At 38.6% G+C, this 23,850-nt stretch overlaps 1 protein-coding gene across 1 annotated transcript in view; it reads left to right on the top strand.

Moving 5' to 3' along the window:
- LOC149471080 (uncharacterized) overlaps positions 1–15,361 on the top strand; it is a 71,043-nt gene extending 55,682 nt beyond the window's left edge. The window contains exons 3-4 of the mRNA XM_089657992.1: positions 14,629–14,704; positions 14,793–15,361. Coding sequence (XP_089514118.1) covers positions 14,629–14,704; positions 14,793–14,799 — 83 coding nt within the window. The 3' untranslated portion in view covers positions 14,800–15,361. The remainder of the gene's footprint in view (positions 1–14,628; positions 14,705–14,792) is intronic.
- The last annotated feature ends 8,489 nt before the right edge of the window (positions 15,362–23,850 follow it).

The following is a 23,850-nucleotide window of genomic DNA, read 5'->3' as shown; positions in this document are numbered from 1 at the left end:
AGTGTACCTCCCTGATGGACACAATTAGGAATATATCCTTAATAGGACCGCTAACCCCATGCCACTCTATCCAGTAAATATTTATTATAATGAATTGAAATACATTTTATGTACTTTAAGTCTTCAGAAGTTGGAATATGAAAAGTAGTTTGGACATGATAGTTCTAATATTGTTCAGTCAGTAAGTTCTGCATTGTTGAAAAAGCTCTTGGCTTAGCCTGGGTACAGAATGGCCGAAGCACAGCTGGATATGTCAGCCACAGTTTCCGCATATAGAATATGATGTCATATGAAGTCTGAATTGTGACATTAGTCTCTTTCCAAACATAATTTTGACTTGTGTTGACAGGCTTCATTTTAGCAGGTACTATACTACCCTTATTAAGAAGCGGAAAATTTTACATATGGATTTATGAATGTCACAAAATGCTATTTCACATTCAAGCTATTGCTTTGCTTTAATTTCAAAGAATATTATATGCTGCAAAAGATATAACAGTATTGCAACTGTAATACACAATAAAAGGTGTATGTAGAAATGATAGAATAGTGAATTTACAGTAAAGGCTGCGTGTGAATTAAAGAAAGTCATGTGCCTGCTATGTTGTATTAGCAAAGAAGGTCCTAAACCCAGAGGCAGGCACATGTCTTGATGGGAGATTGTTGGATTGTTTTTGCTCAAAACGAGAATCAAATGTATTCATGGCAAAAATAAATTCACTGCATACATGGATATGCTCAGAGACTTATAAAGGTGCCTGTGAATTAGCAGCATTCATTTAAGATCCCTTTCTACTGATGAGCAGAAGGTGCAGGAGATAATGTTGTATGATTCCCCACAAAAAAGAGTGACATCATTGCTTTTATGGGGAACTCCTATACACCATTATTAGGGGCACATTTTCTGAGATTGCCTCATCACTAATATAATTATTATTTATGCCCATAGCTATTGATTATCTACATATGATAACATGTTGTATGTGAGGACATTCAAAGAATTCTTTAGGGAAATATTTCTAGTTGTCTCTAAGACCCTGATGCCCAACCTGCAGCCCATTGGTTTTTATTGTGTGGCCCTCAGGGCCCCTAGAGACAGTTTTAGGAGGAACCAGCAGAGCGTGACGTCATAGCCGCCGGAGCCACGAGGAAGCCCGGCGGCCATTTTAACTGAGGGTGTGTATCAGTGCTTTTCATATGATAATTACTGGAAGCTTTTTACTACCCTGTTCTTTGTGCACTTTATATCAAATAAATTTTGGAATATACTACACTATGGGCACCTGTTTCTTGCAGGATACCCTTGCAGGATACCCTTAATGTGATCCACCACCACCAGAGGGAGGGAGCCCTGTACCCATTCTGAGCACCCTGTCCAACCTTAAGGGGACCTCTGGATCCAGCAACCTTACCATACACCTTCCAGGGCATGATGACCAATGTATAGAAGGAAGCTCACCTACTCCGCCACACCTAAGAGATCCTGGTGGATATATAATATATGCGCAGTATCCATGCACGTCTGGTGAGTGCGCAATTTTATTGTTTGTTCCTGCTCTCATATCTGCCCTGTGAAGTATACTCAAGTGGATCATTTTTGGATCGCACATATTTATGAACTTTATCCATATATTCATATATTTATTTATTATAATATTTTATCATCATTTATTTATTAATCATTTTAGCGCTGCACTTCACGCATCCTGTTTTTATAAGGTTTTACTGTGATTATCTTTAGTGCAATAGCCGCTGATCTGAGAGCGCTCATTACATTTATCTATATTGTACAGTTGTTTGTGTTTTCCCTAACTATGTGTTTACTGAGGCCAGTGAAAGAAATATAATCTTTGGATTGAAGTCTAGTAGTAAAATAGTTTTTTTTTATTCCTTTTATACTATCGTACTTATTGTGCTGTCTGTCCCTTATTTTTTTTCCCTTTTTTCTCACATATGGCACAAATGTTTATGAGCATTATAGAAACCACAAGTTTCAAAACATTGATTTGCAAAGGGACTGCAATAGCAATGATCTCTAACAGTCTTATGTAAGGTGTGTACAGTCTATGCATTTCCTAAAGCATTTACCCAGTCCCAACAACTCATATAGCATGCCTCTAACACCCACCATTTCCTATTGCACTCCTGAAGTCTCTGACATCTATCTGTACATTACATTCACTATATATTATGTGCTGCCCATTGGTGGTGTTAGGGGCCACAATTACCCTTGGTTCACACTAATGCGGATTTCAGTGCATTTTCCAATTTGCAGAAATGCACTACAGCCCATTTAACATGGTTTCCTATGGATCTAGTTCATATCTGTGCGTTTTGAGCTGGTGTGTTTTTTGGAAAGGGTCAGAGACTTTTTTTTTCCCGCAGCAGATTGTGTTTTGCGTGTAATATGCTTCAATAGAACTGCACCAAAAATGCAAGTGTTGCTTTTTTGCTGCGTTTTGCATTTTGTTTTGTTAATAGAAATGTATGACAGTTATGCTCATGTACTGCAACTTTGATACGACTTTACACTCTCTGGCACTCAAGTAGCATCAAAGTAGTACAGGAACCCTTATGTGACCAAAGTCACATGTTAGGATTTGGGTTAATGGCTAGGGTTACGGTTAGGGTTAGGTTAGAGATAGGGTTAATGGTAATTGTTAGGGTTGAAACATTAACCTTAACTCTAACTTTAACCCTAGCCCTTATCCCCAACCCTAACATTTAACCCTAGCCATTAACCCTAACCCTAGCCTATAACCGTAACTATTAATCCTAACATGCGACTTTAGTCACACAAAGGTTTCTGCACTACTTTGATGCAACTTTCATGCAACTTTGATACTACTTAAGTGCCAGACAGTTTAAAGTCATATGAAAGTAGCATCAAAGTTGCACTACATAAAGAGAACTGTCATACTTTACTATTAGCAAAAAAGAAACAAAAATGCAAAATGCTGCAAAAACGTTTATTCAAGAATGCAAAACGCACTGCAAAACATGCCAGAAAAACACATCAACCACAACCTGCATAGATATGAGCCTAGCCTTAAGGCCTCTCAGTATCAAGCAAGTTGGCCATCACTGCTCTAGAATAATGTCTGCATGTGCTACCCTCGCAAAAGTCAATTTCAGAACACCAGTGATAACTACAAATTTTTGTATGAAGTTATTTCAAAACAGGGACATTAACCAGTCAGCACCAGTTTGCATGGGAGACTGTGGAGATGCTTTTCCACTTTCATTAGATCATGTTTTTAAAAAAATTGCATTGCTTACTCTTTATCTGTAGGAATGCCCTTCTATTTCTCAATAAGCTGTAAATCATTACTGTTCACAGAGCTGTAACTTTTAACCAGCTTCTATTAGCTTGTACGCTCCCAGTAGCAGGGCCCTCCTAACCCTCTTGTATTGAACTGTATTGTCTTCCTTTATATTGTAAAGTGCTAAGCAAACTGTTGACGCTATATAAATCCTGTATAATAATAATAATATTAACCACTTCCCGACGGCCCTATAGCAGAACCACTGCTACAGGGCAGCAGGGCTGTATATATATATGTGATTTTGTATTTCCGGGTAGGGGCATACACACCGCCCTACCCGCACCAACATTGGTGGCTTCAGCTGTTGATCACCGGGTCCCAGACGGAGATTCAATGCCAGTACCCAGCGATCACCAAAGAACACTGACAGAGGAGAGGTTTGTATGTAAACAATACAGATATCACCCCTGTCAGCTCCAGAGTGCTGCTTTGTATGGCTCTGCATGGCAGAGCCATACAAAGCTGTGAGCTTACAGTGTAAAGCACACACAGCGAAACAGCTCACAGTTAACCCTTTGATCGCCCCAGATGTTAACCCATTCCTGCCCAGTGTCATAAGTACAGTGTCAGTGCTTTTTATTAGCACAGATCACTCTATTAGTGTCAGTGGGAATGTCAGTCGCAGTTAGTCAGTTCCCACCAGTGTCAGAATGCCCACCGCAGTCCTGCTGTCCTGCTATAAGTCGCTGATCGCTGCCATTACTAGTATAAAAAAAAAAAATTCCAATATATATACAGGTGAAACTCAAAAAATTTGAAAATTGTGCAAAAGTTAATTTATTTCAGTAATGCAACTTAAAAGGTGAAACTAATATATGAGATAGACTCATTACATGCAAAGCAAGATAGTTCAAGCTGTGATTTGTCATAATTGTGATGATTATGGCTTACAGCTCATGAAAACCCCAAATCCACAATCTCAGAAAATTAGAATAATGTGAAAAGGTGCAATATTCTAGGCTCAAAGTATCCCACTCTAATCAGCTAATTAAGCCATAACACATGCAAAGGGTTCCTGAGCCTTTAAATGGTCTCTCAGTCTGGTTCAGTAGGAATCACAATCATGGGAAAGACTGCTGACCTCACAGTTGTGCAGAAAGTCATCATTGACACCCTCCATAAGGAGGGAAAGCCTCAAAAGCTAATTGCAAAAGAAGTTGGATGTTCCCAAAGTGCTGTATCAAAGCACATTAATAGAAAGTTATGTGGAAGGGAAAAGTGTGGAAGAAAAAGGTGCACAAGCAGCAGGGATGATCGTAGCCTGGAGAGGATTGTCAGGAAAAGGCCATTCAAAAGTGTTGGGGACTTTCACAAGGAGTGGACTGAGGCTGGAGTCAGTGCATCAAGATCCACCACACACAGATGGATCCTGGACATGGGCTTCAAATGTCGTATTCCTCTTGTCAAGCCGCTCCTGAACAACAAACAACGTCAGAAGCATCTTACCTGGGCTAAAGAAAAACAGACCTGGTCTGTTGCTCAGTGGTTTAAAGTCTTCTTTTCTGATGAGAGCAACTTTTGCAACTCATTTGGAAACCAAGGACCCAGAGTATGGAGGAAGAATGGAGAGGCACACACTGCAAGATGCTTGAAGTCCAGTGTGAAGTTTCCACAGTCTGTGTTGATTTGGGGAGCCATGTCATCTGCTGGTGTTGGTCCACTGTGCTTCATTAAGTCCAGGGTCAACGCAGCCATCTACCAGGAGATTTTGGAGCACTTCATGTTTCCTTCTGCAGATGAGCTTTATGGGGATGCTGACTTAATTTTCCAGCAGGACTTGGCACCTGCCCACACTGCCAAAAGCACCAAAACCTGGTTCAATGACCGTGGGATTACTGTGCTTGATTGGCCAGCAAACTCACCTGTCCTGAACCCCTTAGAGAATTTATGGAGCATTGCCAAGAGAAAGATGAGAGACATGAACAATGCAGAAGAGCTGAAGGCCGCTATTGAAGCATCCTGGTCTTCCATAACACCTCAGCAGTGCCACAGGCTGATAGCTTCCATGCCACGCCGTATTGAGGCAGTAATTGCTGCAAAAGGGGCCCAAACCAAGTACTGAGTACATATGCATGCTTATACTTTTCAGAGGTCCGATATTGTTCTATGTACAATCCTTGTTTTATTAATTGCATGTAATATTCTAATTTTCTGAGATTTTGGATTTGGGGTTTTCATGAGCTGTAAGCCATAATCATCACAATTATGACAAGTCACGGCTTGAACTATCTTGCTCTGCATGTAATGAGTCTATCTCATATATTAGTTTCACCTTTTAAATTGCATTACTGAAATAAATGAACTTTTGCATGATATTCTAATTTTTCGAGTTTCACCTGTATACCGCCATTTGTAGACACAATAACTTTCACATAAACCAATCAATTTACATGCATTGGGATTTTTTTTTTAGCAAAGACATTTTGGCATAAATTTATGACAAAGTTTGATTTTTAAAATTTTTTTACTGGATATGTTTTATAGCAAAATGTCAAAAATATATATATTTTTTTTTCCAAAATTGTCGGACTTATTTAGATTATAGCGCAAAAAAAAAAAACGCATTGGCAATCAAATACCACTGAAAGAAAGCTCCATTTGTAGGAAAAAAAAGGACATAAATTTAATTTGGGTGCAGCATTGCATGACCGTGCAATTGCCAGTTAAAGTAACACAGCGCCATATTGCAAAAAAAATGGCCTGGTCAGGAAGGGGGGTAAGTCCTCTGGAGGGCAAGTGGTTAATAAATAATTTAGGCTTGAAAACAACCTTTCCAAAGTGTCAGTGTAAGTTTTACATTTGGAAAAGTGGCATAGGTCTTTACTATTTTAAATATCCCCAGGTTTCTAGGTTGAATGATGCACAGCTTCATTCAACTTACTACTTGTGAGTGCAGAAGGTTGTTGACCTGCAGCCCAGTGGGCATGATCCTGCACTCACATGGTACACTCACATGATGCAGAGACCAACATCTAAGAAAAAGCAAAAAGGCTCTGCACACATTATGTGACCTGTCTGTTGAAAGGTAAGTATTTAAAAAACAAAACACGTACATGCAAAATTAAATACAACACGATTGGTTGAAAGGTACCTTTGTATACCCTTAGGATACTTATTAAAGTTGCCTTAAAAACTATCATGGTCAAAGGGTGTATTTTTCACTTTTCAGCTTCATTATGTCTATTGGCTAAATATTGACTCCAAGAGATACAGAAGATTTAACTGCTCCTGAGCCCATGAGGTCCATGAGCCCAACCATGACTGTTTCTCTCTTTTATTTACCAACTGTGTGCTCATGTTCATGCAAAATAGGCATTTCTCTGTTCTTTGCATCCTTTTTCAACTCCATTTGTTAGTAATGTCGATAAAGATAGAGAAAGATTAAATGTACCCAACTTCATTAAATATTAAGGGCTGGTATTATGAATAATAGTGATACCTGTGCAATCTACTGTATCTGTCTGTCTGTCTATCTATCCATCATCTGTCTATATTTTTTTAATATTCTTTTTTAATAAAGCTGAACTCCAGGCTTGTATAAACAAAATAACATTCCATGCAAGTATGTATTCATTACTGTATTTGTAATTGTAACTAGAATACGTTCCTAGATTTGCCTGGATATCAGCCTTCTATATTCCTCTGTATAATAGAATTTTGAGAGAAGGAGGGAAAGGTGTGGCTGTGTAAATGTGTGTATTTAGCTTTCTGTCTAGAGTTAATCTTTAATGCATTATATTAACCTCTAATTAAACTAAAGACATGATTCATTGCATAGAGGAAATAAATAAATATTCATATGAGCTTACTTAAAAAAATGCTGACAGTTGCACTGTGTAAATCAATAGCATTTGTTTACAGCATTCCTAAAAAAATTATCTGATTGGCTACTGTAGGTTACTGCGCACTGCACGTGGCTGCTTGCTGAATTCAATAAAAACCTTATGGAAAATGCTTGTTTGCATAGTAACACTGTGATTGCTTTGGGACCTCAGATAGGCGTATGTGACTGTGCTGAAGACTGATATGGAGATGTGCTGTCTATGTGTTGGGAGACAGAGAAAGGTGACCCTGAGGGTCAGAATTTGTCAGTTCTGGGTGTGGCCCCAGCATTGCTTTCCATGGGTATTTTTAACATCCAGGAATGGCACGTGAATCTCCCCATTGGAACCAGATCACACACGTGAATTTCCCCCTTGGAACTAGATCACACACTTTTCTGGCTTAACCCAATCCTTGCTGGTAGCATCACAATGCAACATGTTGCTCCTCTGCTACATTTCTTCCATGTACCGAAGGTCAAAAACAACTCATGGGTTTCCTACAGAAGATATATCTGAAGTTCTATTGGACTATGTTGTGATAAACATGTCCTTTTGATTCATATTATAATCAGTACCATGCTGCCTCTTCCTTACTGTGATCTTAGAGCACAGGAATTATGTCTTACTCCTACAAAAGTGGCATGCAGACCATACTTCATTAGTGCTTCATTGCCAGTTCTTGTGCAATCCTTTCCAAACATCGCTGGTCAGGAAGAGGTCATTCAAGGGCACCTGTTTGAGTTGGCATGAAACAGAGGGGTGGGGAAAGTTGTTTATCTTTTCCTATCATTACTTTTAAGGTCACCGGGCACAGCGTGTGACCATATAAAGCACAGCCTCATCTTGTTGGCTTTGTAGGATGCTGGCAGAGCCGCCATGGTAGGCACAGCGCCCGCAGCTGCGCCATCTATTAATGATCTTTAGAAATTAGGTATGAGTTGGAGGATCACTTTGAAAACAATACTGTCAGGGAATTATACATGAGTATTGCGTTTGGCGCTGGAAGGGGGCTCGTGATCTTATTTTAAAACGCATAATATGCTCTCAGTAAAATAGTTAATAATTGTTCTGTAAAGTAATATAGATGGGTCACTAAAAGATATTTGAGTAAGATAGTTTTGTGTATTGCATTCTGCTTTTTTTTTTTTCAATTACAGGTATGAACTTATATCCTGCACAGTACAATAATTCAATAAGGTGCTATAAGTTACTGTACTCTGCACATTAGTACTAGTGAAGTATGCCATGTATGTAGGCATGGAGCAGAATACTGTAGTTCTGTAAACGTTTACTTTATTTCACCCCATGCAGTATAGTAACTGCAAAATGTCTTCTGCTGAGACTCACAGTTCCAGCTGCATTACACTGATCTTAGCGTGTCACTAGTTCGGCACTTGTCCATTGAGAAAACGTCTTGCATTCTTTTCACTAAATGCAAGGCATCCTGTGGTTGGAGGAGGGCAGATCGTGACATTCATCTGCAGCTCCTCCATTCACAAAATGCCTTAGATGTTTTTTCAATGGATGAGATACTAAGCAAGCAATCCACTATTATTACTGGAGCACCAGCCAGAACTGTGAGTCTCAGCGACAATCATTTGACACATGGCACATACTGTACTTCATTAGTGCTAGTTTATTTTTACAGAGCATATATCCAAGTATTGGTTTTGGTCAGAGTTCAGCTTTAAATATACAGTCAGGTTAAGCATGCATCTTAACCCCATGGCTGCTGAATTCCTTTACTTATAAATATTATTAAATCTGACCAGTGATGTAACTACACATATAGGGTACCAGTGCAAAAAAAAACTGCAGAACTACAGAAAGGAGCTTTTTGTATTTCTATAGTTTAAACTACTGTTGGGTGCCCATTGAGGGAAGCCTTGTTGTGTGGGAGCTGCCTCACTAGACCGACTGAGTTTTCTTGAGGTTTTCCTTCATCTCACTACACTTGCAAGTCTAAATGGCCCCAGCAATTTTCTGAGTATGCTGTTCTGGAGTACAAAAAACTGGACTGGCTTCACTGCTGCATAATAGGGTTTAAAACTGTTGATCATGACCTGATGTTTAATGTTCTTTATGATAATTATGTACATTTTTAGGTAGTTCATACTATTAAAACACACCTCTTAAAGCGAATGCACTGAAGGCAAAGTAGGAGGTTTGCTTAATAATCTGCCCCCTCTGCTGATATTTATATTCCTCATGCCACATGTGTCATTGTTTCAAACACAAGGCCCACCAGGCCATTTCTTGTGGCCCTCACCTCTCCTGCAGCTGTGGCACCACCCTCATCTCGACTTAGCAGTTGGCAGCAGAGAGGAGGAACAAACTCCTCCTACAGATTCTGCACCCCTCTGTACAGCTGCAGCACACCCATGTCTGGACTCTAGCCCTCCTCTGGTCCTCCTTTAAACTCTGCACTTTCTGCTTTATAGCCCCCATTTACTTCCGAGCATGAGCACAAGGTGGGGGGGGGGGTGCACTGTGATGTAAAGGAGGGTTAGGGACTCTTGACTTCTCATGGTGCCCCCCACCATTCTTGATGTCTGGTGTAAGGGGGTGGAGTGCTCTGGACCTCTGCTTATAATTATTATGAGAATAATACAGCTCTATGCCAGTTGAAAACGATGGTCGTACACCGCTGGTATCAACAAGAAATTTTATTGGAGACTGCTTAGGCAAAACACTATGTCAGAACCATGTTCCATCTGAGCAGTCTCCAATAACGTTTTTCTTGTGGTTGATACCAGTGATGTGTGAACCTCCTTTTCAGACTTGCATCATCTGCTGCAGGAGTGTGAATGGGCTCCATGCCATTCTGCACCTGCCCTTCACAGCTTAAGTCTTAAGTTATTACTAAAACCAGTAATAATCAAATGCAGAAATAAATATTTACTATGATAGAGTAGATACATTTATATAGTCTTACAGATACAACCGGCCCTTTGTGGTCAGGCATAAAGCTGATGTGGCCCGCAAAGAAATTGAGTGACACCCCTGCCTTATGCTCTCCCACCTCCCCATTTGCCTGCTGGATTTCTATAAATTAGTTCTCACCTCTGAGTAAAGGGAGTTTTGAAATGCTTTTCCTTTTCTCCCATGATGCAGTACTCAGCACCTGAGCAGCCAATCACCAGGCCATAGAGCTGTCATGTGGGGGCAGCTCAACAAAGTACAGGTCCACTTTAAAGTATATACTAACATCACAAATAGATTTCAAACTTTGATTAATTAGCTGAATGTTTTTTTCAAATATAAGACCAGGGAGCTACTCTGGCTGATGAGCTGTGAATACACATACTAATGCACCTGAAAAGAAATTCAAGTAACAAAAAGGGAAGTTCTAAAAGGCTACAACTCATTTATTTTATTGTTTACAATGCTATGGGAAAACTTAAAGGTGATGTCAGATAGGCATTTGGAAACCCTTCAGTTTAGTTGCTCGGTGATCTTTATACGCCACGCTGAGGTAAAAACTACAAAATCAGATGTTAATGTGAATCACTGGAATGTGGGAAAGTGGTTCACCCTAAAAGCACAGTGTGTAGAATTTCCTGAATAGCAAATCATAGTGAAGTACACCTGTCATGAGACAACTATGAAAGGTATATTGGCCTGACACAGACATCTAGCATTTTTAGAAGTGGTTCATCAATGGCAACCTACATATTTCTCTCATGACAGATGTCCTTTAATCTCTTCCTGATGAACTGACACATATATGCGGATTCGAGGTGAGTAGGCTTGAACGCTGTGCAGTCGCATATATGCGTTCCTAGTGAAATACTTTTCTATGCTGAAAGCACATTCCCTGTGCGCTCCCAGCACAGTAACCAGCGGTTAAGCATACTTGCGATCAGCAGCTTTGCGATCATGTGACTGTCAATTACATCAGTCACATGATTGGAAAGCCCGCCCGCATTTAGATCTTGTTAAGCGGTCAGGAGGCAGCGGCAGCAGTGGGAAGGAGTTAAAGTGGAACTGCAGTACAGTTATAAAAGCCCTCTTTAGGTAGCTTTCTCCCTAAACTGGGGATCTAATGTTTGTTTAATCTAGGAGGATTAACAGAATATGTATCTCATTCCTTGCTCCTCCAGCTCCAGCCCTAAAATGTTGGTGGGTCACCCATGTCCTGTCCAGGACTGTTGGTTCTGCATTGCACATGATGAAGATGAGTGGGATGGTTGCACAACCAGTGAAGAGAAGTGGTTTTAAGGGATCAGTTGTCCTACAGAAGAAAACCTACAAGGAAAAGGCAAAATAACTTTTACTGTTACATGCCCCCTAGACAATAGACACATTAAAACCTTACCAGAGGGGAGAGGGAGGAGCAAACAAAAGAGGATTCTTATCAGCTGATAACTTTTAAATCCTTTTGGTCTCTTTTACATGGGCGGCAGGCTCACCAGCCAGTTTGCAAGCCTCTTGCTCATTTTTGGCACACGGTTGCTGCGCTGTCCAATTGACTTCATTGTGTGAGTTTGACAAGCGGCGCCACTTGCTAACCTTGTCATGGTGTCATGGTTTCACTGTGAAGCAAAGCATTGCAGCCACAGCAATGTGAACTGACTCGAGCGACCATCGTGTCACGTTGTAGGTGGAAGTTAAAAGTATGGATCAACTGTCTATTTTTACTTAGCTATACTGATCTGATTTGGGATTTTCACACCCATGTGGAATACATGCTGCAATGGAGCTCAGAAAATTGCCATGAGACAAAATACCGATGCAAAAAAAAATAAGGGTGCAAACTTTTATGTAGCTCTGAGCTATGTAAATGTGCTTTCTGTGTATTCACATAAAAAGCACATTGCTTCATTGGAAAAAAGCTATCAGTATATTTTTTATTATTTTCACATCTGTAACCCAAGGCTTCCATTGTGCCACATCCACATGAATATAGTAGTGCCAAACTGGTAGGAGAAAATCCTTGTACAGAGTGCTATTGTGCTATTGTTTTAGGCACTGCTCAGTGGGGACTTTCCGGGACATTATCTCTAGAGATGAGCGAATCGAACCTGGCGAAGTGGAATTCGTTTCGAATATCAGGAAAAATTCGATTCGCATCGAATCCGAATTTTAGCAAACTTCGGGTGCACGAATCGAATTTTTCCCGATCAGCCGGCAAAAGTGTCACTGCAGAGAGCTCCGCTATTTCTGACAGTTCTGACAGTTCATTTACAGCGGTTGAAACATTGTATCTATTTGTTTCCATTTAGAATACAGATGTTTTTATTCGGAAATAAATAGATACAATGTTTCAACCGCTGTAAATGTGAAGGAACTGTCAGAGAACTGTCAGAAATAGCGGAGCTCTCTGCAGATACACTTTTTGCTGTACTTTAATTCTTCTTCTTTTCATTCTTCTTCTTCTTTTCATTCTTCTTCTTCTTCTTTTCATTCTTCTTTTCATTCTTCTTCTTCTTCTTTTCATTCTTCTTCTTCTTCTTTTCATTCTTCTTTTCATTCTTCTTCTTCTTCTTTTCATTCTTCATCTTCTTTTCATTCTTTTCATTCTTCTTCTTCTTCTTTTCATTCTTCTTCTTCTTTTCATTCTTCTTCTTCTTTTCATTCTTCTTCTTCTTCTTCTTTTCATTCTTCTTCTTCTTTTCATTCTTCTTCTTTTCATTCTTCTTCTTCTTTTCATTCTTCTTCTTTTCATTCTTCTTCTTTTCATTCTTCTTTTCATTCTTCTTCTTCTTCTGTTCATTCTTCTTCTTCTTTTCATTCTTCTTTTCATTCTTCTTCTTCTTCTTTTCATTCTTCTTCTTTTCATTCTTCTTCTTTTCATTCTTCTTTTCATTCTTCTTCTTCTTCTTTTCATTCTTCTTTTCATTCTTCTTCTCATTCTTCTTCTCATTCTTCTTCTTCTTTTCATTCTTCTTTTCATTCTTCTTTTCATTCTTCTCATTCTTCTTTTCATTCTTCTTTTCATTCTTCTTTTCATTCTTCTTCTTCTTCTTCTTTTCATTCTTCTTCTTCTTTTCATTCTTCTTCTTCTTCTTTTCATTCTTCTTTTCATTCTTCTTCTTCTTTTCATTCTTCTTCTTCTTCTTTTCATTTTTCTTCTTCTCCTTTTCATTCTTCTTCTTCTTCTTTTCATTCTTCTTTTCATTCTTCTCCTTCTTTTCATTCTTCTTCTTCTTCTTTTCATTCTTCTTTTCATTCTTCTTCTTCTTCTTTTCATTCTTCTTCTTCTTCTTTTCATTCTTCTTCTTCTTCTTTTCATTCTTCTTTTCATTCTTCTTTTCATTCTTCTTCTTCTTCTTCTTCTTTTCATTCTTCTTCTTCTTCTTTTCATTCTTCTTTTCATTCTTCTCATTCTTCTTTTCATTCTTCTTCTCATTCTTCTTTTCATTCTTCTTCTTCTTTTCATTCTTCTTTTCATTCTTCTTTTCATTCTTCTTCTCATTCTTCTTTTCATTCTTCTTCTTCTTCTTTTCATTCTTCTTCTTTTCATTCTTCTTCTTCTTCTTTTCATTCTTCTTTTCATTCTTCTTCTTCTTCTTTTCATTCTTCTTCTTCTTCTTTTCATTCTTCTTTTCATTCTTCTTCTTCTTCTTTTCATTCTTATTCTTTTCATTCTTCTTTTCATTCTTCTTCTTCTTCTTTTCATTCTTCTTCTTCTTCTTTTCATTCTTCTTTTCATTCTTCTTCTTCTTTTCATTCTTCTTCTTCTTTTCATTCTTCTTTTCATTCTTCTTTTCATTCTTCTCATTCTTCTTTTCATTCTTCTTTTCATTCTTCTCATTCTTCTTTTCATTCTTCTTCTTTTCATTCTTCTCATTCTTCTTTTCATTCTTCTTTTCATTCTTCTTCTCATTCTTCTTTTCATTCTTCTTCTTTTCATTCTTCTTCTTCTTCTTTTCATTCTTCTTCTTCTTCTTTTCATTCTTCTTCTTCTTCTTTTCATTCTTCTTCTTCTTCTTCTTCTTCTTCGTCGTGCCCCGTGACTGCCCAAATGAGTGAAGTGTGCGGTGATTCTAAGATCGACGGCACTCATCTGCATGTCATACTGACTGACAGTATTATTTCTCTTCCCCAGCAGACTCCAAGGGCATTTAAATTAAAGGTACAGTGTTCTGCACTAATATAAAGGCTCTCTGAAGCCTAGAAACCCTTTTAATAAGTTAAATTCGCGGCGAATAAATTCGCATCGAATCGAATTTCTCCCGCAAATTCAACGAATCAGCCGAATCGAATTTTTGAATAATTCGCTCATCTCTAATTATCTCCTTTTATTTATTGGCATCAGGCTTTCATGGTCAATACTATAGTCACAATACATTATGGGAACAGTCACAGTAGTTTTTTGACTTGTGAGTATTGCTTTGTGTACTAGAGAGATGTGGAATATCAGTAATCCTTTTTTTTTTTTTCTCCCCCCCCCCCACTGTGATTATTTTAGTGGTTCTTTATTCCATTTTAAAGTACTTACCTGTGCCCTTGCATATATTTTTTTGTCCTCCCAGGGATGATTTTCTTGAGACCCCTGTGCCCAGCCACACGATTTTATTTACAAGGTACTTGCTGTACAGCCATACTGATGTGAGCATACAATCTAAATGTTGCATTTACATGTGATACTGTTAACAGGATGTAATAATGTTAATACGTCTTTTTTATTCTTTCACAGCATGTAGTCACTCCAACATAACCCATGGTACAGAGGAAGCTAAGTCCAGTGCGAAATGCATTGACTTTTGGATTTGGACAAGTGCCTATTTGGTTACAGTAGTATATATACAAGGTGTCTGACTGAAATCCTATACGTGGTATTGAACGTATAGACCCCTCTCCTGGGGGTTTGGTCCATTTGTATGCTTTTATTTATTTTTTTGTATGTTATTTTAAGTGTTTGTAATAAAATGTATTACTTTTATGGTATATGTACAGTAGTATCTTATGTTGTGCCGTTAAAGTCCATTTTTTTTTCTTTTGTATAAAATGTTTCTCCTCTCAGTTCTGCATTTTTATTATTTTCACCAACTTTAACATTAAAGAGCAAAAAGTCTGCTACTTTTCTCCTATGCTTACTGTAATTACTTAGAATGTGTATTCAGTTATGCTTAGAATGTGTTTCATTGAACCTTTGCTCACCCTTTTCACACATTTAAGTGGTATCTCCCACTCTATCCATAATTGGCAACAACTACTGTTCATTAAATTCAGACTCAGCCTTCCAAATAAAGCAAGGTCACGTAAGACATTGAGCTCATTTATTCCAAAATCTAATCTGTGTCAATGTTCTTTCCATTACCAGTTATAATATATACACACTGTATGTAAGACATTTATATGGAATTTGCATGCACTAGGAAATGTAATAGTGGATACTGATGCCAGTAATTAGCAGAATGTTCCCTTTGTTCTACACGTCCTGTTACAGTTAGTGGTTATATGATATCCTTTTTAAATTCATTCTGTTGTCTTATGTGTTTGTGGATATGCATGTGTGGAGCGTGTCTGTGTGTCTGTAGACCTTATAGTATGTAGACAAAGCCTGTTGTGTAATATTAGATGGCATCCTGCAAAAAAACAAACATTACAAGGTACATAACACTGACACTAAGAGGGATTGTGGGAATAAAACAAAAAGGTTAAATTAACCAAGGACATAGAACATAAATTGATAACACAGACATTATGACCTGAAGGGAAACTCTACTATCTCAACAAATCTATTAAAAACTACTTGAATTTAAAAATGGCCCATAGTATGAACATTTTATAATTCTAGAAACAACTGCAAGTCTTCTGTGCAAAAACAACTTTTTTGAAGTGTTTTTTGCCTCAAAGGGTTCATCCACAATACACAGTGCACATTATTGTGTGCATAATGCGTGTCTGTTGGTTTGCCGTGTAATTATGGGGTGCCAAGCACTGCAGTGCATTTTTAAACAAACATATTTGATGATTTATTATATGAATGTCTCCTATATCTGATCTCAGTTTTACCTGAACAATAGTTACTGCAATACTTCACTTGTTTTACCACAAATGCTATTTTGAATGTGACCCTAAGTGAACAACGACACTTCATGAGGCTCTCCCCAGCACATCGTACACTACCTTCATTTCTTAGGTTATATTCACATTTGAGCAATTTGTAGCTTGAAGCTCCAAAAAATGTCAAATTTAAATCAATTATTCTCTATGCCTGTTCGCATGAATAGGTGTGAGCAGGCACCATAGAGAACAATAGATTTTTTTAAAGTTTGAGTTTCTTGGCGCTTCAAGCTACAAATCGCTCAAGTGTGAATTCCGCCTAAGATGAGCACGACCTCCCTGCTATACAGTATGTGTCCCAATACCAATATACACAGATCGGGGGTGGGCTGAACCGGATGCAAATAGCAACTTTGACCAACAATTTGCTCTTAATCTTCTCTCAACTACAATCCACGCTCCTTGCTGACAATCCTGAAGAAAATCCCAACAACGTTCCATATTTAAAATAAGCTATACGAAATCCTATGCACTTAATATCTTGTTCCTGCAAACCGTGGCATTAGTCTGCCAATTGAACTTCCTCTTAACTTGAAAGTTCAGACCAACTCCCTTCCAACCTTTACTACCTTTGCCACCATAACTACACAAACCATATTGAAAATGATCAAACAAGATCTTGCATTTTTCTTCTTGTTTGGCAGAGCAACCATACTGTAGATGATTTGGGAACCTTGGATTACTTCTTTTTACACACTATACCAATCCATCAAAGCTTTCTTTGGCTCAATACATTCCATGTTTCATAAGTTTCTATGGGAACAATGCATTTTCTGATCCTCCAAAACACAAAAAGTATGACATGTTTGTTTTTTTTTTTTTTTAATTTGCCTTTACAATCACTTACATACATACATTTAGTAGCATGACAGGAGACATGGGGGGAAACACTGATCGACCAACTCCTCCTACACCTCCACAAAAAAGAATTAGACATACTCCCTTGGTGCATCAATGCCTCCTACTTACCTTTCAGGACCAACCTCCTACCACACAGCACACACACATATCCCAAGGTCCCATACCCACCATTCTACTAATGAATGGTGGTGCAATGCTCCTGGGCTTCTTGATGTGTACATTTTTAAGTAGACTTTGTAGGACAATACTGACTGGAGTTTGCTACCATGGGCACCAAAGGTAAGTATTTACATTCTTCAGTACAGGAAGTTGCTTTATTTAAATATTAAAATTGGTGACAGGGTCACTTTAACATCTGTTAGGATTAGATATCAGCCACACAGGGAGTGCTTTTGTTTTCAGTAAGTTAGCTGAATTTCATTATGAGAAGGAGCAAGACCAAGCTTTATTATCTAATGAGCAAATATGGTTCTCTCTATTTACATATACAGTTAACTATAGACATTTTTAAAACCTGTTCTGTATATCATCATTGTGTTGAGTAGGAAGCCATCTATTTGGTGTTCACTGCAATGTTCCTGTTTTTTTTATTCTGTTCAACAAGAATAGGGAGTGTCTTGTTAATAAAGATTCCCATCTTCCAGCCATCTATCTAGCAATTTTAGCTTCTGAAGAACACCAGTGAAGGCATCCTTCCTCCCTTTGACACACCTATGCCTGTAAGATCATTCATTGTGTTTGTTGAAGTCACATATATATATATATATATATATATATATATATATATATATATATATATATATATATATATCTAGATCACATTTAAATGTATTTAATGTGATTTGTAGGTAGCTGTTTGCGAGAAATGTGTTGATTGTGTGCATTTATTAGCGATGCGTTTTCAAGCATATTGCAACTTCAATTTATGTGATTGTTTTTACAGTTTTACAGAACTATTCACAGAAGTAAATTCAGTGTTGGAATGAAACACAGTGCTGCTTCTGTCAGTTTTGTTAGTTAGCTGTCGGCTGTTAGTAGGACAGCATATAACCATTAACATACATTGATAACTTTATTTACACTAAGATTATCTCAGATAAGCTTATCATAAAGTAAGGTAATTGAAAAGACTATACTCTCTCTTCACAGTCATATCTTCTTTAAAGTAGTGGAGTTACCCTTTAAGAGACACCATTGCCACTAACTGAATGTTTGTGTCATGTTACCTGCTAATGCTGGCATTTTTCTGTGGGTGCATATTTTTTATTTCCAAGGTGAATTGTTCTTAATAAGGGGGTTTCTTTTGTTCTCCAAACCATCAGACTCTCTTCCTCCATCCTATCCATTAGGGTGTAGCTTGTTGCTATTCTAGTTGCTGTATGATCTCCTTTTGGAGTGTGATGTGATCTCTGCATTCCGTGTATTTTGTATTTGGTATCAATGCTGACCATTCTGTTACATGCTGTCCCAGAGTGTGGGCCTGTTTATACACTGTATATGTTGCAGCTATGTACACACAATAACCCTTACAGTATTTTCTGTGCATTTTGTCATTATGAAATATTTCTGATATATTGGGAATTTTTGCTTCAAATACATTGTGTGGTATGCATACCTAAATCCTACTACTCTATGGGTGAGCATGTGAACTACTTTCCCATAGTTCTAAAGCACTGCATGTGTAAAGGAAAGACTCACTAGAAATAACTGTTCATATCAACACTAAATTTGAACCACCTAACTTTAAATATACTTATTACTAAAATTAACAGATTCTTCACCTAGGAAGGATATCTCTTCAGCGAGTTGCATTGTGTATTAGCTTTGTTGCCGACACAAGAACCTCACATGTTGGCACATCACAAGTGCTGTTCTAGCATCTCCGCCATCATCAACCTAAATGCCTGCACTTGCAATACCACCAGCGCTTCCTCTACGGTGTGTGGAGTTTGGCTAACAGTTCCTCACAAAAGGAAAGAAGTATCCCTCAGCATCCCTGTGAGTGCCAGGTGATATATATGGTCCTTCTTAGCAACATAGCATTGATTATTGTGACTGGTTTCCTCTGTCTTTACAAGGAAAGACCTAGAAAAGCCTTGTACACTCCTGGACTAGTTATTAGCAAAGTCGTTGTTGATGGAACTCTTTTCGTATTATTATTATTATTATACAGGATTTATATAGCACCAACAGTTTGTGCAGCGCTTTACAACATAAAGGTAGACATTACAGTTGCAATACAATTTGGTACAAGAGGAAACAGTGGGCCCTGCTCGATAGAGCTCACAATCTATGCACAGTCCCAGCAAGATTGTATATCTGCATACTCTTTCAGTCTACAACAGGTTATTAAATAATCACATAATTTTAAAGTAACCTTCTTGTATGCTGCTGATATTAATCTATGCTTGTTTTGCAAGTGCACATACCAGGCAGCACAATGTAAGCTATCTTGCCTAATTACAGTTTTGTCACCATGCCTAAAACACAGTCTTCCGTCCTTTCAGTAAACAGTCAGTGTACAGGGCTCCGTAGACTCCCTGCAGCTGCTCAGATACACTGCAGTGTAGCAGATTAAGCTGATGTATTGAGCTGTACGAGATCCTATGCTGTGTGAATCTTTTCAGCATATATACTCCAGTCAAATGAGAAACTTTTCACTCTAACCATATTCAAAAGGCAATGTTTACCGGCTTAAAAGTGTATGTCCAACCAAATATTTTTAGTTTTCAATAAAGTGGGGATATGTTTGAACCCTTGCCAGGTTTATACTACTATCCTGGACTCTGTTAGAGATATTTCCCTTCACTTTGCAGCACATCTATTCCTATTTTTGTTTAAAGAGTAACTCCACTTTTGGTAAAGCGGAGTTCCACCTGAAAAAAAAATAAGTCAGCAGCTACAAAAGCTATAGCTGCTGACTTTTAAAATACAGACACTTACCTTTCCTCACCATGGCTGGTTTCACCTGCCGTCTTCTCGCCCTGGCGCTGGCATCTTCAGTGTGGGCACCCGGCTGTGACAGCTTGTGGCTTCACAGCCAGGTGCCCACTGCGCTGCGCATGTGTGAGAAGTGCTGCGCTTTGTTAATGGCCCCGTAGTCTTCTGGGACCTGTCACACGTCCCAGAAGACTACGGGGAGGGAGGACAACTTTCGTTTCTGATCGCCTAGGCGATCGGAGCGGAAGTGGGAGCGGGTAAATGTCAAATTCGGGTACCCGTTCCCTCCTCGCTCCCCAAAGGTACGAATCCTTAATGGGAAGCGGAGAACAAAGGCTTGAAGTGGATCTTCCCTTTTTTGATGTAGCTCCACTTTAAGAAAAAACATTCCCCTCTGAGTGATCTATGTACATTGCAAGGATTTTAACAAACATTGTTGCAGGCTCCTACCTTTTGTTATTCTGAAGGAATAGTTGTTTGTTTGTCTGTGTCCATGTGCAGTGTAAAGGATAATGGGAGTGGTTTTATAATTATCAGACAGACGTGATTTTCCTTGGGGAGTACCTCAGCAAAAATGACATTTTTGTTACAGGTGATGCTCAAATCTGATTTGTATCTTAGTGCAGACTTCTGAGAAAATCTGTGAGCCAATCACACAAGCAGGAAATTACATATCTGGGGGGGGACGTTCTGTATACCATCTGCATACAGAACACCTCCAGGTAGCCATAGTGCATAGCATTTTACAGAAAATTACAGTGCTGCAGATTGAAACGGAAAGGTAATTTTCAATAACATTCAATTGCAATATGGCTTGTGTCACAATTGTATATGCTATATTACATTTTTTTTATTTGCTAATTTTTTCCCACACAAGTGGAGTTACCCTTTAAGCATTTTTAGTTTAAAACATATCTATGGTCAAAATGTAAAACTATATATTCATTTTTTTCCTTGCATTTCAATTATTTCTAGATCACCACTCTTAATCTAAACGATTTTTAAGTTTTGTCAGCTTACTTTGGGAAGATCCCCACACATTTACTTCCTTGAATTCCGTGACATGTATTCTCTATGCCCTGTGAGTAAGCACTGCTGTGTCACACATTACACAGAGCCTGCCACCTGGACTATAGAGGTGCGCAGTGGTGTAGTCAGCACAGGAATTACTGCTTACAGACAACAAGTTAGTATGGGATATGTAGTCATTAGAAATTGAAAGTAAACCATGGAGCAGAAGCCAGTGTTGAAGGAGATAGCAGCAGACAGGCAGAACTCACAATATGAGGTTTTTCAAGTAAGATTCTTTGGATTGTCAAACATAACTATTGTTTATTTCTATTTTATAATATTAAGCATGTTATAAAATGAAACTGTGTGCTGTTACCATAGATTTCCTTTAACCTCCCTAGCGGTTTGATTATGTCCATATTTCTGTGCTCAAAGTGGTACATTTTTTTGCATGGAAATATGTATTTTTTTTATTGTAGGCCTGTAATTTTTAGGAATAACTCACTGAAATCTGTCCGAACAAGAGTCTAGTAAACATTCCGGGTAGGATAAAATTTGAAACACCAAATCATAAATTATAATTTAATAAATAATCATAAATAATAATAATATAATAATAAAATTAATTCAATAATATAATCAAACCAAAAACACTGAAATTTGAAATATAGCGCCAAGTTCGCACATCACTGAGCAAAGTCGCAAAATCGTTTTCAGTGTCTGATGACGAATTTCGCACGAATCATCACTCAATTCTGCAAGTGGTTCTAATGTACTATCGCTGTTCTCTAGCTGGTCTAAAACCGCTTTTGACCAAAAGGGATGCTTTTTGGACGCCATGGACATTTCTCAGTTTCCAGGCAGAAAGAACGGTAAACATGCAGGCAGGGCACAGGACAAAGCACTAGGGACAAAATGTATGTGAAATGGTTTGATACAGTAATGTTTTACTATGTGATTTTAGTGAATTTAGTGAATGTCACTTTTTGTCATTTTCAAATTTCCCACCGTTCCATCCCCCGTACGTCCCGACGTCGCAGGGGATGGAACCCAGATGACAGATGCCGGCAGCCGCCGGAGGACATTACAGGGGACACTGCAGGAGGAACATCGCGGGAGCGCAGGACAAGGTAAGTGATCGAGGGATCCCGGAGCAACGCTAAAGGGTATTCCCGAGTGTAGCTCGGGGTTACCGCTTGTGGTACTGAAACGTTACCCCGAGCTACACTCGGGAATACCGCCAGGGAGGTTAAGACTAGCCAAATGCTCTGATATGCAGATATACCTTAAGTGTTTGTAAACCCTTACATATACCCACTGAAGTGACTAGCCTCAGGTGATACACAGAAATTAAACAAATCCTCCTACATATGTTGTACCTGTATATCTACAGTCTTCTCTTATCTACATCTGTTCTGCATTTATAAAGCGTGTACACACTGCAGAGCTCAGTGAGGAGAGCTCTCAGTGCTGATTGGAGGGAAGAGACACACCACCTCCCCATCCACAGAGCTTATAAGAATAGAACTGAGGCTGTCAATCTGCTGGAGGTTTCTCCCCGTCACCATTTTTCTCTTGGTTTCAGGAAAACTTGTCAGAAGTGGTTCTTGCTGATAGTAGAGAAATGAGGCTGCAGACAGAGATGACTTTGCTCAAATTTCGTGTCAGAGGTTTACAACCACCTTGAGTCCTCATGCACTATTTGGGTGTTGTGACATCCACAGATGTCAAAATACAATAGCTAGCAGGAGATATTCTGTTCAGTATGAATGGAGGAATCTATTAGATTTCTCTTGTTTAGTATGTGGACTCTCTTTATGTATGAATAGCCTTAGATCAGATGGAATGAGTGCCTGGCCTTGCCCCCATCCCATCTCTTATTGACCCATTGCTGCATTTGGCAATAGCAAGTCTTATGCTAACCATACACTTGTAGATTTCTCTCATTCCTCCCCATGGGCTGAACAGGAAAAGTGACTTGATTCCCCTATTCATGCTATACAGTATGGATGGAAGACTCTGCGCTACTAACTGTTGTGTTTGGCAGCCACAGCTCCAGCAGCTGACTACCAGAACAGTAACTGCATCTATTTAGATGTAGACACTGTTTAGCTGACAATTTTCCACCCATTGCCTCTGCATTTTCAATCAGGTTGTTGAACCAGGTGATGCCGACAGGGACACTCACAGCTTGAATTTCAACTGATTCAGAAGGAATTCAAGCCACATATGGCTAGCCTTAAGAGGTGTCATCAGCAGAGCTTTACTTTTATCTGATAACACATGCAGTCTTCCAAATTCTGATTGTGGATAACAGCATCAAATATCAGAGCCCAATTCTTGAAACACCAGAATCCAATCCAGCAGGATTTAAGCCAGCTCTTTATTAAAGGGAGAAATTATTGTTTATGTTCCTGTTCACTATGGTACTCTATTATTTGATACCATTAAAGGCACTCAGGTGCTAGGAATCAGCATGTGTTATAAGCAAAAAATCAGCCAGTTGACAAGGAAGCGACTTTCAGATATCAGAGGGCTTTTAGGTTCTGAAACTAAGTTGTAGAGTTATTCTGTAATAAGTGATACAAACAGTTTTAATGTATGAATTAATAAAAAAATTTGGGTATAAGCCCAATCATGATTTTTTCTGTTTAAGGCACCCTTTTAGATGCCATGCCCTTTGCTACCAAAAATTGAATGATAGATACCCCAGAACACATCTACCATGTAATACCTTGATTTTTCTATTTGGAAGTGTTTTAGCCAAATCATCGTTGTTTACTGTATGATTACAACAATTCTGACACAATCGCATGACAATTTTAGTGTGCACAGGGCAACAAAATACACTATATTGCCAAAAGTATTGGGAC

Source organism: Staurois parvus, unplaced genomic scaffold, assembly GCF_062004578.1.
Source record: "Staurois parvus isolate SC_StPar_1 unplaced genomic scaffold, SC_StPar_1.0 ptg000029l, whole genome shotgun sequence".
Classification (NCBI taxonomy): Eukaryota; Metazoa; Chordata; class Amphibia; order Anura; family Ranidae; genus Staurois; species Staurois parvus.
This window is presented reverse-complemented; position numbering and strand designations above follow the sequence as displayed.